Source organism: Leucoraja erinacea, chromosome 28 (assembly GCF_028641065.1).
Source record: "Leucoraja erinacea ecotype New England chromosome 28, Leri_hhj_1, whole genome shotgun sequence".
Lineage (NCBI taxonomy): Eukaryota > Metazoa > Chordata > Chondrichthyes > Rajiformes > Rajidae > Leucoraja > Leucoraja erinaceus.
The window spans coordinates 21,332,589-21,346,649 of record NC_073404.1 but is presented as its reverse complement, the minus strand read 5'-3'; the positions used below and the strand labels follow the sequence as shown (position 1 = coordinate 21,346,649).

General features: G+C 41.8%; 1 protein-coding gene across 1 annotated transcript; it reads left to right on the top strand.

The window, feature by feature from the left end:
- Window positions 1–6,474: 6,474 nt before the first annotated feature.
- LOC129710770 (fibrinogen-like protein 1-like protein) lies at window positions 6,475–12,830 on the top strand. Its single transcript, XM_055658006.1, has 4 exons — window positions 6,475–6,601; window positions 10,647–10,705; window positions 10,844–10,920; window positions 11,699–12,830. Exons 3-4 carry the CDS (start codon window positions 10,848–10,850, stop codon window positions 12,307–12,309), a joined length of 684 nt encoding a protein of 227 aa, XP_055513981.1. The 5' UTR covers window positions 6,475–6,601; window positions 10,647–10,705; window positions 10,844–10,847; the 3' UTR covers window positions 12,310–12,830.
- Window positions 12,831–14,061: the final 1,231 nt, after the last annotated feature.

Here is a 14,061-nt window from a genome sequence, read left to right as displayed (position 1 = left end):
TCCTCAGTGCCCCATAGCTGCGCCCTTACTCCCCTTCCCCCTAGTTGCAACAGAGACAGAGTCCCCCTAGTCCTTACCTTCCACCCCATCAACTGTTGCATACACATCCTCCGAAATTTCCACCACCTCCAACGGGATCACACCACTAGCCACATTTTCCCATCTCCATCCTTTCCGCCTTCTGCAGAGACCATTCCCTCCGCAGCTACCTGGTTAACTCATCCCTTCCCACCCAAAGAACCCCCTCCACAGGCACCTTCCCTTGCAACTGCAGAAGATGCAACACCTGTCGCTATACCTGCCCCCTTGACTCTGTTCTTTCAGGTAGAGCAGAGGTTCACTTGCACCTCCTCCAACCTCATCTACTGTATCCGTTGTTCAAGACATCGGCGAGACCAAATTCAGACTGGGCAATCGTTTCGCAGAACACCTTCGCTCAGCCCACGTGAACCAACCTGATCTCCCAGTTGCTGGATACTTTCATTCTCCTTCCCATTCCTACAGACCTTTCTGTCCTCGGTCTCTTCCATTGCAGAGTGAGGCTAAATGCAAATTGGAGGAACAACATCTCATATTTTGTTTGGGCAGCTTACAGCCCAGTGGTATGAATATTGATTTTTCTCACTTCACGTAGCCCGGCATTCCCTCTCTCTATCCCTCCCCCACCCAAGTTGAATTAGCTTATCATTTTCATCCTACAAAGAGCTTACAATGGCCTGTTTCCAATATCATACTACATACTTTTTTGCATATCATTGATTCATTGTTCTTTATCTCTCAACATCATTGTCTATATCTCTTGTTTCCCTTATCCCTAGCCAGTCCAAAGAAAGGTCTCGAACCGAAACGTCACCCATTCCTTCTCTCCAGTGAGGCTGTCTGTCCCACTGAGGTACTCCAGCTTTTTGTGTCTGTCTTCGGGTTTAAACCAGCATCTACAGTTCCTTCTTACACCCTCCAGTTTAGTGTTGATTCCTGCTGTGATTATTTAATTGAGTGCGTCCATGCTTATCTTTGCCTTACTGAAAGTAACTGGAGCATGAGTGTGCAGCCTATGACTGTTCGGCTGATTTCCAGTAAAACCAGGAATAAACACCAGTCAGCTGACAAGAAGATGTGAATGAAGAGATCCTGAATGCATAAAAAAAAAAGAGAAATCACACATGGTGAAGGCAAAGGGTGAAACGATTAGTGTCTCTTTGTGTGCAGACCCCAGCCTGTGTGCGCAGTGTTGTCCTCATTTGTTCTCTTGGATTTTCTAAATTAGCTTATCAGAACCACCTTGCCTGATTTCATTTGTTGCCGGCCAGATTTGTCCTGGTCTTTTCTTGCTCCTCATTCCCCTCCCCTACAATCAGTCTGAAGAAGGATTCCAACACGAAACGTCACCTAGCCATTTCATCCAGAGATGCCGCCCAACCTGCTGAATTAATCCAGCAGTTTATGTCTATGTTTGATGTAAACTAGCATCTGCAGTTCATTTTTATTACAGACTCGACTAAGTGGGACCCGTTGGGTCCCATGTTCACACAGGAGGGCTGGTCCCCCAACGCAATATTCCATCTCTCCACCAATTCCAATATTGTTGGCTAGCGGTGGGGCGGGCGAGGGCCTACCTGGAGGGCTGGCATGGAGTGCAGGTATTGGTGTTGTTGGCTGCAGGGACTACTGGTCTCCAGAGGGCTAGTATGGACATTGTGGGCCAAATGGAATCTTGGGGTGGCAGCTCACTCACGTCTGGTGGTCTGGCAGTTGACTCATGGCTATTCCTTGAAATTCCATTTCAAGCAAAGTGCAAGGCCACCAAATTCAAATCCATTTTCCTACTATTTCAAGCAGGGTGCAAGGCCACCAAATTCAAGTGCAGTTTCTTACCACTTCAAGCAGGGTGCAAGGCCACCAAATTCAGGTTCATCTAAAATCAATGTAGTGCAAACAGGAAGTTGTCAAGTTTAGCCAAACAACCATTTGCACTGCCTTTTTACTTCAACCCAAAGCCCCCCAAAACAACCATTTCCACTGCCTTTTTACTTCAACCCAAAAAAAACCTAAACAACCATGGTCCGGAAGGGGCGGCGCTGTTGAACAGCTGCGGCTCGCCTGCAGTCCGTCTGTTTTTACTTTTTTTTTGGGTTTTTTTTGGTCTTGTTTTAGTTAAATTTCAGTTTATTAGGTTGTGCTATGTGTGGGGGGGGGGTGAAACATGGTTTTGTGTCTATTCCTTCGGAGGAATGCGACTCTTTTTGTCGTATCCCCCTTCTCTGCCTCCGTCTGCGCTGAGGCCTAATGGCGGAGCTGGAGGTCTCCAACTACGACCGACCTCGAGGCTCCGGAAGCAGAGCCAATCAGGACTCACCAACGCGAGGCTGGCCGAATTCGGAGCTGTGACAGTGTTCCGGTGGCGGCGACCCGACTCGGGGCTGAGGCGGTGCTACGGTGGCCGAGGCGGCGTTCCAGCAGCGGCGACCTGAATCCGGGGCTCGGCTGCGGGCCAGTGGACGACATCGTCGGGAGCTCGCAGATCACAGGCTGGTGACCTGTTTTTACGGAGCTCCCGCAGCAACAGCTGCGTCCGCTGGACTGGAGGGCGGCCGCTTCGACCACCCCGGGCCGCGGAGCTTGAACCGGCCCGTTCGTGGAGCTCGGTTGAGCCGCGGGACTGACTACCATAGCCCGGTGGAGTAACAACATATCGCCTCAGCGCAGAGGGAGAATAAGGAGGGAAGAGACAGTGACTTTAAGACTTTGCCTCCATCACAGTGAGGAGGTGCCTGGTGAACTCACTGTGGTGGATGTTAATTTGTGTTCATTGTGTGTTTTGTTATTTATTATTATATGTATGACTGCAGGGAACGAAATTTTGTTCAGACCGAAAGGTCTGAATGACAAATAAAGGAATCTAATCTAATCTAATTTGCAGTGCTTTATTACTTTAAACCAACCATATTTTCATTTTCAAACCACATTAAGGGCACTCACAGTTGAGTAGACATGTGTTCAATGTTATTCAGAGCTCAGTGAGACGTGAACCTCTCACTTCCTCCATCTTGCAGAGACTGAGTGAGGCACACCACTTCCGGGATTTATAGTCCCTCCCCCCAGCAGGGGCAGTAGAGAGAATGACAACATTTAAAACATTAATATATCTCTGATTTTTCATTGATGGGAAAAATCCTCCAGTCCAGGCAGGCGGAGGGGGGCTCTGAGCGAGGTGGCCAAAAATGACGGCCGTAGGTGGCGGCGTTCTCTCGGAAATCACAGCACAGCGAGCCAAAAGCGGTCAAGATCTTACTTTTAGTAATCTAGACTAGATTAAGTGGGACCCAACCGGGTCCTATGTTCACATGGGAGGGCTGGTCCCTTGACGCAATATTCCACCTCCCCACCAATTCCAATATTGGTGGTCAGTGGGGACTTTCTGGAGCGCTGGTATGGGTGTTGTTGGCTGCAGGGACTACTTGTCTCCAGAGGGCTAGTATGGACATTGTGGACCAAATGGATTCTTGGGGTGGCAGCTCAGTCCCTCAAGCCTGATGTGTTGGTAGTTCACTCACGGCTGGTGGGCTGGTAGTTGACTCACGGCTATTCCTTGAAATTCCATTTCAAGCAGAGTGCAAGGCTACCTAATTCAAATACAATTTCATACCATTTCATGCAGGGTGCAACAACACCACATTCAAATGCAGTTTTGTAATCCCTCCCCCTCCCACTGGAAAAGGTGTGGCCTTCATGGCGTGATTGACAGGAAACAGATACTCAACATTTTTTAAACACTAATAACACTTTTGTTTTCCATTAATGGAATGAATCCTCTGCACCTGATGAGTGGAGGGGGACTGAGTAAGATGGACAAAAATCACAGCCGTAAGTGGTAGCATTGTATCCAAAATCAATATAGTGCAAACAGAAAGTTGTCAAGTTTAGACAAAGAACCATTTGCAGGCAGTGCCTTTTCACTTCAACCCGAACCCCCCAAACAACCATTTGCAGGAGTTTCAGGAGTTAAAATTAAATGCTGATAAAAATAAATATTTCCTTCTGTGCAACTATTAAAAATATCCAGTTTAGTCAGTAGATCAAACACTTGAACCTAATTTTAGACCTTACTGGAAACATTTGACAGCCTTATTAATTTAATCCCCCTAAAATGTAGCATGTCGACATTTTTAGCTTTGCACATCAATTTATTGTCTTCATTTCCTTCTTGTATGTCAAGAGTCAAGAATGTTTTATTGTCATATGTCCCAGATGGAACAATTGCATTCTTACGTGCAGCAGCACAATAGAATATGTAAACATAGCACACTGTAAACAATATAATAAATCAAAAACGTAGCTCAGCAGGTCAGGCAGAATTCCTGATGATCATGGATAGGTGACGTTCTGGTCAGGAATCTGCTTCACTCTAATGAATGGTCTCGACCTGAAACGTCACCTATCCATTTTCTCCAGGGATGCTGCCTAACCTACTGTATTACTCCAGCATTTTGTGTCATGGCATGTCTTTTATGTTTACATGTTCTTTACTTCTGAGTTTGGAAACAAATGCTCAAATACTCCTCAAATGCCAAACGATAGATAAATAACTAGTTAACTGTCAGATATTAATTGGTGGAGAGTTCTACATGTCCACCAATCTCTATGTGAAGAAAAATCAGAGCCCCTTTAAATTCTTCCTTTGTCATCTTAAACATATGCCTTTTAGTTTAGATCAGTGGTTCCCAACGTGGGGCGTACGCCCCACAGGGGGGCAATTTGATTTTTAAGGGGGGCAATTGAGCGCGACCGAGGAGGTCTGGGTCCAAATTTTCGATTTTTATTTTTTTGGATTTTCCATCAGGTAAACATATGTAGTTTATGTTTCAGATGTTATTTTGAGTAAAAAACTTTTTTTGGGGTAAAAAAGGTCTTTATTGTGTAGTTATTTTTTGAAGCTTGTTTAAACCAAGGTATTGGCGTTTTAAGCTTCTTCAGCTGAAACGGAGTTCACTTTTTAAATGATAAGAATTATATATCACCATATGGGGGGGGGGGGGGGGGGGGCATCAGGATTTTAGAGGTGATTAGGTGGGGCATGGCCAAAAAAAAGGTTGGGAACCACTGGTTTAGATTGTCCCTAGATAATGCATATTATTTAAGTTCGGCATATAACATAATCTGAAATATACCATAAGAGGGCCATCTATGCTTTCTTTCATGTTTATAAATCGGAGGCAATTGAATCTCACATTTGGAACCAAGAGGTGAATGACAACAGTTTTTACTTCTATTGGGCTAATCATAATAACTGAGCTGCTAGAGGAAGTAGTGAACGTGAGTACAATAACAATACTTAAAATATATTTGAAAGGGTATGTGAATCAGAAAGGTTTAAAGGTATATAGGCTAAATGCAGACAAACAGGACTACCTCAGGAAGAAACCTGGGTCAGCATGGGCAAGTTGGGCTGAAAGGTCAGTTTCCATGCTGTATAACTCTATGACACTATGTAATTGGCTGGCATTTGTGTGGACCAAATATTACTCGGCACTTGTCAGTCCATGTCTGAATGTTGCCAGATCATACCTCGGGCAGGCATGACTTGCTTAATATCCTGAGAAACTCAAGGTTGTGCTCTGGAGGTCTTTGGGCAGAGAAAACCTGGAGATCCAAGTACATTGTTCCCTGAAAGCGATGACATAGGTTGATAACATGGTGAAGAAGGCAAATAGCCTTCATCAGATGGGATACTGAGTACAAAAGTGGGGACATCATATTACAGCTGTACAAGACATTGGTGAGGTAACACCTGGAATACTGTGTACAGTTCTGCTTGCCATACTGTAGGTAGGATGTGAATAACATAGAGAGGGTGAAAGACAAAGATTGAAAGCAGTGTTGAAGACAAGCAGTCCTTTTAAGATCATTCTGCCTCTGGTACCACTGCTCTTGCAAAACCAAGTCATTGAACATAGAACAGTACAGCAAAGGTACAGGCCCACAATGTCTGTGCCAAACACATTGCCAATTTAAACTAATCTCCACCGCTTGCATGAGATCTATATCTCTCCCTTCCCTGCACATCATTATCTAATACACTTAAACATCATAATCATATCTGCATCCAACAAATCATAATCATATCTGCATCTTTGACACTCCAGGGAAAACAATACAAATGTGTCCAATCTTTCCTTATAGCTCCTTACAACTAGCATTATATAATCCAGGCAGCATTCTGGCAATCCTCTTCTGCACCCTCTCCAAAGCCTCCAAATCCTTTTTGTAATGAAACGCTAAACTGCACATAATCTTTCAGAACATACTGGGTAACTCAGCAAATGAGCCAGGCAAGATCCCAATAATTTAACTCAGTACAGCCGATTTACTAGTGAAGGGACTGAATGCAAACCGGTCTCATGATGGGATAGGAATCCCCTGCTACCACGCAGACACACACACAAACTCAGTTTACAATACTTGCTCTGACGAAACCCGTTTGACTGCTGATAGCAAGAACATCAAAGCCTCCATGAGATGTCACTCAAAATCAACATAAATTACCAACCTCTTCAAGATATAACACACTTTCCAATTTTGGTGGCTGGAGTCTTTGCAGAGAGTAAGTAACCCTCCATAGTTTCTCTCCTATTCTCAGCTGTAATTAGCAAGGTGTGTAAAGAATAATCTAGTCAGATTCTGAGCCTAGACCTCCATACCTGACTGTGGGTTCCTTTTTTCAAATTTCAGGATTAATAGAAATATGTTTATATCTAATTGCTAATTTTTGAATTATGCCTTTTTTTTTAAGTGAATAGTCTTAAACAAAGAAAGTAAAATAACATGGTTAATTTTTTTTTTAGTGATGAAGTATTTAAAAAGAGTAATGCCCCTGTCCGGGAACTCGCTATCAAAACATGGGGGGGACGGGACACAGCATGTTTTGGCGGCACACTCACACACAAGCGCGCGAGGCTTCGGAGGCTCAATCCAGCGCTAAATGCATCTCAACTCTGCCTGTCTCATCGGGTTAGCTTCAGCCCTGTCTGGACTGATGGGACACCAGCGCTGCTTCTCCGCGCTGGTCATATTTCCCGCAAATCCAGGCCGGGCTGTACTGTCAGCTCACCTGGCGGGAGGGACAGGCAGAGTTAGCTGGGTTTAGCGCTGACCCGTCTGACTGCAACCAAAGATCCAAGATCCTATAGCGGAGGATCTTTGCTGCCGACCACTCTGGCCACCCGTGTGGGACCGGGGGGGACAGGAATAGCCGGAGACCCGGCCGGGATCATCCTGGCTAAAGATCCTAGAGGAGGTTCCTCTATAATCTTTGATCCTGGCTAAAGATCTTTGACCCTGGCTGCGAATGAAGTGCAGGTCCAAGGATCCTGTAGCAAAGGTTACACAAAAAAGCTGGAGAAACTCAGCGGGTGCAGCAGCCGCTATCCTATAGCAAAGGAACTTGCTATAGGATCTTTGTGCAGGTCTGTGTCACGTCTCCCACCTCCAACTATCCTCAGTCCCACCCTCCACCCCACTCCACCCTCCTCAAATCACCGCGCTGAATCATGTTCCGCCCCCATTGCCCGCTGACCGACGTCTCTCCCCTCCAATTGGCGCCCTCGATCACCGGATTTTAAAATCCTGATAACAGAAACTTGGGGGGATGTCCCCCACCTCTCAAAACTCTGCCCCCCCCCCCCCCCCCCCCCCGTGTGTTCCCACCCCTGCCCCTGTCCCACTTAGGAAACATGAACGGAAACCTCTAGAGACTTTGCGCCCCACCCAAGGTATCCGTGCGGTTCCTGGATGTTGCAGGTGGTTGCCGGAGGTTGCAGGTAGTGGAAGCGGGAGACTGTCAAAAACCTCTCGGAATCGCACGGAAACCTTGGGTGGGGCGCAAAGTCTCCAGAGGTTTCCTAAGTGGGACAGGAGCATTACATGCTTACAAGTAATTAAGTATAGGGTGATTTCACGAAAGGTCACTGGAGCGTAGATCCGCAACCACGTGACCAAAAATCTCAACTGGAGTACATGCTATACATCGGTACATGTTAGTGAATGGGAAAACACGCACTTTCCCACCCGTTAAAAACATCGAAAACGGCCAGTTTTTGAGCTGCAATTTACTGTGCCAGTCGGGGTGACCGTGAGGCACAGCTACCTAGATTTACAGTCCAAAAAAAAGATAGAAACTAAGGTAAATTAAAGAGGGAGCTGAAGGTGCCAATCCAGCGGAAGTGAACAGCGGACATTTGCCGTGGAGATTTAAAGGTCCAAAATATCGGGAATTATCGCGTTTGCTCGCTGAATTTCATCCAAAGTAAGTCAATAATGCTTTACTTTTGATGAAATTCAGCGAGCAAACGCGATAAAACTGTCCGTTTTCGATGTTTTAACGGGTGGGAAATTGCGTGTTTTCCCATTCACTAACATGTACCGATGTATAGCATGTACTCCAGTTGAGATTTTCGGTCACGTGGGTGCGGATCTACGCTCCAGTGACCTTTCGTGAAATCACCCTATACTTGGATTATCCCATAAAGCTCTAAATTGAAATAAAACGAAATATTTGAGGAATAATTTGATGTACATTGAATGATATGAGAAAACTATTTAATCAGGAACAAAGTGTTAGGCTACAGTAAATTATTGATTAATGCACATTAATGTTGCATTGGGCTTTTTGTTAGCGCTGGAGTACAGGTTATTAAAGATAATTAATTAACAAAATAGCAATGTCAGGCACAATTAAGATATTTCAAGTGGTAAAATATCTAAAGACACTTCACAGGAGCGTTATTTTTATTTTCCAAAGACGTACATGTTTGTAGGTTAATTGTGTTGGTATAAGTGTAAATTTTTCCCTAGTGTATGCAGTGTAGTGTTAACGTGCAGGGATTGCTATTCGGTGTAGACTTGGTGGGCTGAGGGGCCTGTTTCCACGCTGTACCTCTAAATTAAAATTAAATTATCAAAATATGATACTCAGCCACAGCAGGAGACTAAAAATTTGATTGAAGATTTATATTTTATGCAATCAAGAATTTAATTTTTATGCAATAGAAAAGGGGGCTAAGCTAAGTTTAGAGTCGGGGGAGCTGAAAGTGCAACATCCTATGATGCAGGTTTTAAAATTGGAGTTCTACAAGAAGTCATATTTAGTAGGCAGAGTTATTCAGAGGGTAGTGAGTTGGAAGAGGTTACAGACATAGGGAGTAGAAAAAAATGTGACTGATGTAGCTCCATGGACTTCAGTATAGTGGTTAGAGCCCAAGGGCTAGTTGATAAATTGGATCCAAAATTGGCTTGATACTACTAAGAGGCAGCGAATGAAGGTTGGAGGGTGTGACATGGAAGCCTGCAAGCAGTGGCACACTACAAAGATCAATACTGGGGTCCTTACTGTTTGTTACAGGTTCTATACATCCTAAAAAACTGGGCAGTAACTTATCCTACATTAATTATTATTCCTGTTATTCCAGGCCTCTGGATTACTAGTCTGGTAAATTTAAGATAATGTTTTAAATTAATTATCCGTGCAATCCCAGTTATTTGCCCACAATTTTACTTTTTTTTAGTTTGGAGTACATTGACTAGAACTGGCTGGATTGCAATTATAAAGAGTTAGAATCAGTTAGAATGCAATGGTAAAACCCAGCGCTCCACTAACACAATTTCAGGCAACTCCAGGTGGCAGGGTGACATCATCTGGGCTTCAGAGCTTCTAAATGTAAATTGCAGTATTTTAAAGTGTTATATGTTTTAAAATTGAAACCCAGTACCCGATAGGTATCTGCTTCGGTACATTTAGCACTTCTTTTATTCTAGAATAGCCAGTCCCACTCCTCCTTCCACTGGCACTGCAAACAAAACAAAAACTAATAACATTCGGATCACGAGAGGGAATTAATTAAAAAGTTAGATTATATTTACCAAACTAGTAATCCAGGCATCTGGAATTACAGTAAGAAAATGACATTGATGTAGAAGGGTGTAAAAGTATGCTTGAGTGTCAGCAGAAACTTAATGGGTCAAAGGGCCTGATTCTGCACTGTCTAACTATGACAAATGAAATTAAAGCTGAGACTTCTGTAGGAGAACCGTTTGTGACAAATGAAATTAAACAAGGTTTCTGATTTGGTACCTTGTCAAACAGGTCCAAGGTTGAATTTGTGTTGTTCATTGATGGTTCAGAAAGATTGTCTTGAAAGGATGTGCAGCAACATGCCCATGAAATTACTTACGTGCTTTTGATGACCAGGTGCCAATACTGAAAAGGTGAAGTTTATCATGTAAATAAAAATGGAGCGGGGATTGCAAGAAACATACGATGTGGAATGGCTCTATATTAGTGTTCATTATGGGTTCCTAAAACGTAATTTATTTGCTTACAAATGTAGATGCCGTGCCGATTAATTCATGATTCAATGGTCAGAACATTATGTAGAAAGAGGATACATTGGCCAGAATTTTTCTTAGACACTATTATTGTATGTCAAGCAAAATGAAAGATAATCTTCACTATATATTATAGAGCACCCTGCCTGCAATAATATATGAGGGCAGATTAAACATCCGGTAAACAATTCTCTCGCATTTGCATTGCACTTCTTCTGAGGGTGAGCGAGTCATTTATCGTTGTGCAACTATCATTTCGTCCACAGGATTTCCAGAAACAAAGACAGAAGCAATCATTGTAAAAGCTAGAACTACAACTCGATAGGTAAGAATGCAACTAGTTCCATTTAGCCGGAACAATAGCACCGACAATCTGTATGTGTAAATATAATTTATGTACTTAGATTTTTTGAATGACTTTCCCTCTGAAGTGTCCAAAATCTTAAACATGTTCTTTTTCCAGAAAAATGGAGCAAGGAAACTACTTCTGCATACATCTCTTACTCTTACTTATAGTGGTGGGCACTGAATCGGCAAAAAGTAAGAAATATTATTGCAAATATTAATACTAACATTGATATTTCTGAACTTTCTACTGATAATTCAGCAAGGTAATCAAGCATGTTCCAGTCTAATCAAACAGAATGACTTAGTAAAGTAAATCATTCTAAGATTAGTTTACCTATCATTTTTACAATCAAAATAATATGGCACAAGAATGTTCCATTAGAGGACTGTCAAATTCATTCTTGGGTCCCTGTTCTACATGAGTAGGTAATATGGCATCTTGTATTCAATTACATGTTTCTGGGAACAATCCTCAAAATGCATCCATATAACACTGAAGCCAGAAAGAAGAAAAGTGCTTCAGCATTTGGGGGGAAAAATTCACATTAAAATAAAATAAATTACTTATTATGAATGGGAAGATCCATTGGATTCATGCCAGGTCCTAGCAGGGCACACTTGTCAAACCCATCCCCTTCTCCTTGCTTCCTTGTATTCCTGCAGCTTATTTTCTCTCACATCCCCATCAATTTCCCTTTGATACTTTTGCCAGTTACATGCTCTACGTGGCAACTTTCAGTTGTGAACAGACGTACCAACAAATAATCTGGGACTATTTTCATAGTGAACATAAATATCGGAGGGATTTAATGAAAGTTAGACTTAGAGATGATAATCTTTAACGTTTAATTGACGTTGGCCTTTCTGAACATTGTATTCAATGTATCTAAGTGGCTGGTAACCTAAACTATCTCTACTAAATAGTCTGCATAGATTAAAAATAATGTTAAATATCTGCTTTTTCTTTTAGTTCCACGTGACTGCACAGAGGTCATTTCTCAAAACCGAAGAGCTGTTACGGGGCTTTATGCCATTCAGCCCACAGGATCCCCTCTTCTTGTGGTCAACTGTATCATGAAAGGCAAAAGTGGCTGGACTGTGATTCAAAGCAACAGCAGGGCTAGCAAAATCATCTGGACAGTTGGTTGGATCATTTACAAATACGGCTTTGGTGATGTGTTGACCGATCATTGGCTGGGTAATGAGTACATCTATTTAATGACAAAGCAGAAGGCATATAAGCTGAGAATAGAATTCATAGACAAACGCAGACATACCTTTTATGCAGAATATGACACTTTTCAAATTGACTCTGAGAGTGGTCGCTACACTATCAGACTTGGTCCATTCCGAGGAAATGTTGCTGACCGTATGACCGAGGCACGAGCTGGTCACATAATTGATAAACAGAAATTTAGTACACAGGATTGTGATTATGATAACGCTAGGGGTAATTGTGCAACTAGTCATGGAGGATGGTGGTATGATAACTGTGGACTATCAAGACTTAACGACAAGTACCCATATTGGTATGGAATAACTGTCCAGACTGTCAAGATGATGATACTACCAAAATATTAACTGGGGTTTTGTAGCAAAATCATTGCTTGCAATTATGATTTGTTTAACAATCAGACTAATATCTCCACATTAGGGAAAATAATTGCTATCATTACATAATCCCAATAAACCCAAGCCATTTGATTCCATTTTAGTACAATGTTTCTATACAAGTAATCTGTTAGAGAACCTTAGATAAGCAGCAGTCCATGAATTTTCCACTGCTACTTTCCTCATTCAAATCCATCTATCATTGCAATAATAATAGTAATAAATCTTCTCAGTGTACTACATATTTCTGCAGTGTTCATGCATTATTAATCTTCCACAATTGATCTTCTGTAAGCGACTCTAAGAAATTGTGTAATAAAGGTATTTGTGAATCCTTTTTGAAAATCCAAGATATAATGTAAGTTGGTGTAATTTTTTCTTTTGAACTTTTTCATGGTTTTCTGCAGATTTGCTGCATATATTCATCAGAACTCTTACATGTAAAATTGATTACTGTGATCTTACTCAATAAATTAGCTTTAGCTGAAGAATTGTGGTTGTATTTTCAGATACTGCAAACATTTCTTGTTATTTAATTGTCGTTCGTTTACATGTCTGCTGTCTCAGCTGAGATATTAGAAGATGGTTGTCATACTTCTGTCTTTGGTTGATGCTGCTGTTGGTGCACATACTGTACACTACCCAATAAAAGTGGTGAGAATTACTCTTCTCATTTTGTTGAGAAGATTAAATGAATCCTGGAATAAGACAATACTGATACTAGCTGCACGGAAATGCAGCTAACCAGGTAAAAATCTGCCCAGCAGACTCATGTGAACCATTGAATACACTGATCATTATCGAGTTCAATCAAAATAATCATTCATGTTAAATACATTGAAGCCAAGTGAAAAGTCCATACATCATTTATTGATGGCCAATCACTTCCTTGGACCAGATTACCAAATTAAATGTTTATAACATTTATCTTCCTGGGCAAATGCAAAGGTGAGGATACCCAAAGACAAATGTGTTTCGGACTCACTTTAGCGAATGAATCACAGCAAATTTGTGATGTGTCCATTTCAATAATTAATTCCGAGATCAGTAATGTGAGCATCATCCAAATAGAGACCATGTTGTAATGAGGTGCATACTCTAATTTACTCTGGACCTGTAATCCTCCATTACATCTGAAATGTTTTATGTCTATTATGATAATTGTTTCATTAAACTGCCATTTCCTTTTATCTAACTTTGCTGCAAGTTAAATTGCCCCTCGGGGATGAATAAAGTGCTTGATTGATTGATTGATTGATTGATTGATTGATCCATCCATGATATTGGCTCAATTTTTCCCTTCACTATTAACATACTATTTTGCAACACATAAACTTTTTTGTCACCCTCCAGCGTCAACTTATCACATGTTCACTTCGTTTCATCCATCCTGCCACCTTTTCTGCAACTTAAAATTATTTTTTAAATCTTTTCCAGTTCTGATAATGGCTCTTCCATCTGAAATATTAGTTCTGTTTCTCTTTGGACAGATTGTGACCGACCTGGATTTTTTAGGAATATCTGCTTTTGTTTCAAAATTCCAGCATATTTTTAAACTTTCATGCAGACAAATATTTATATTTCTGCTTTGGGCTTGACAACTCTAGATTAAAGACAGAAAGGAAATTGTCGGGATTTGGAATAATGGGAAATAACAATAGGTAATCATTCTGGCAATGAAAAACAAAGAGAAATATGTGACCTAAACTCCACACAATGACA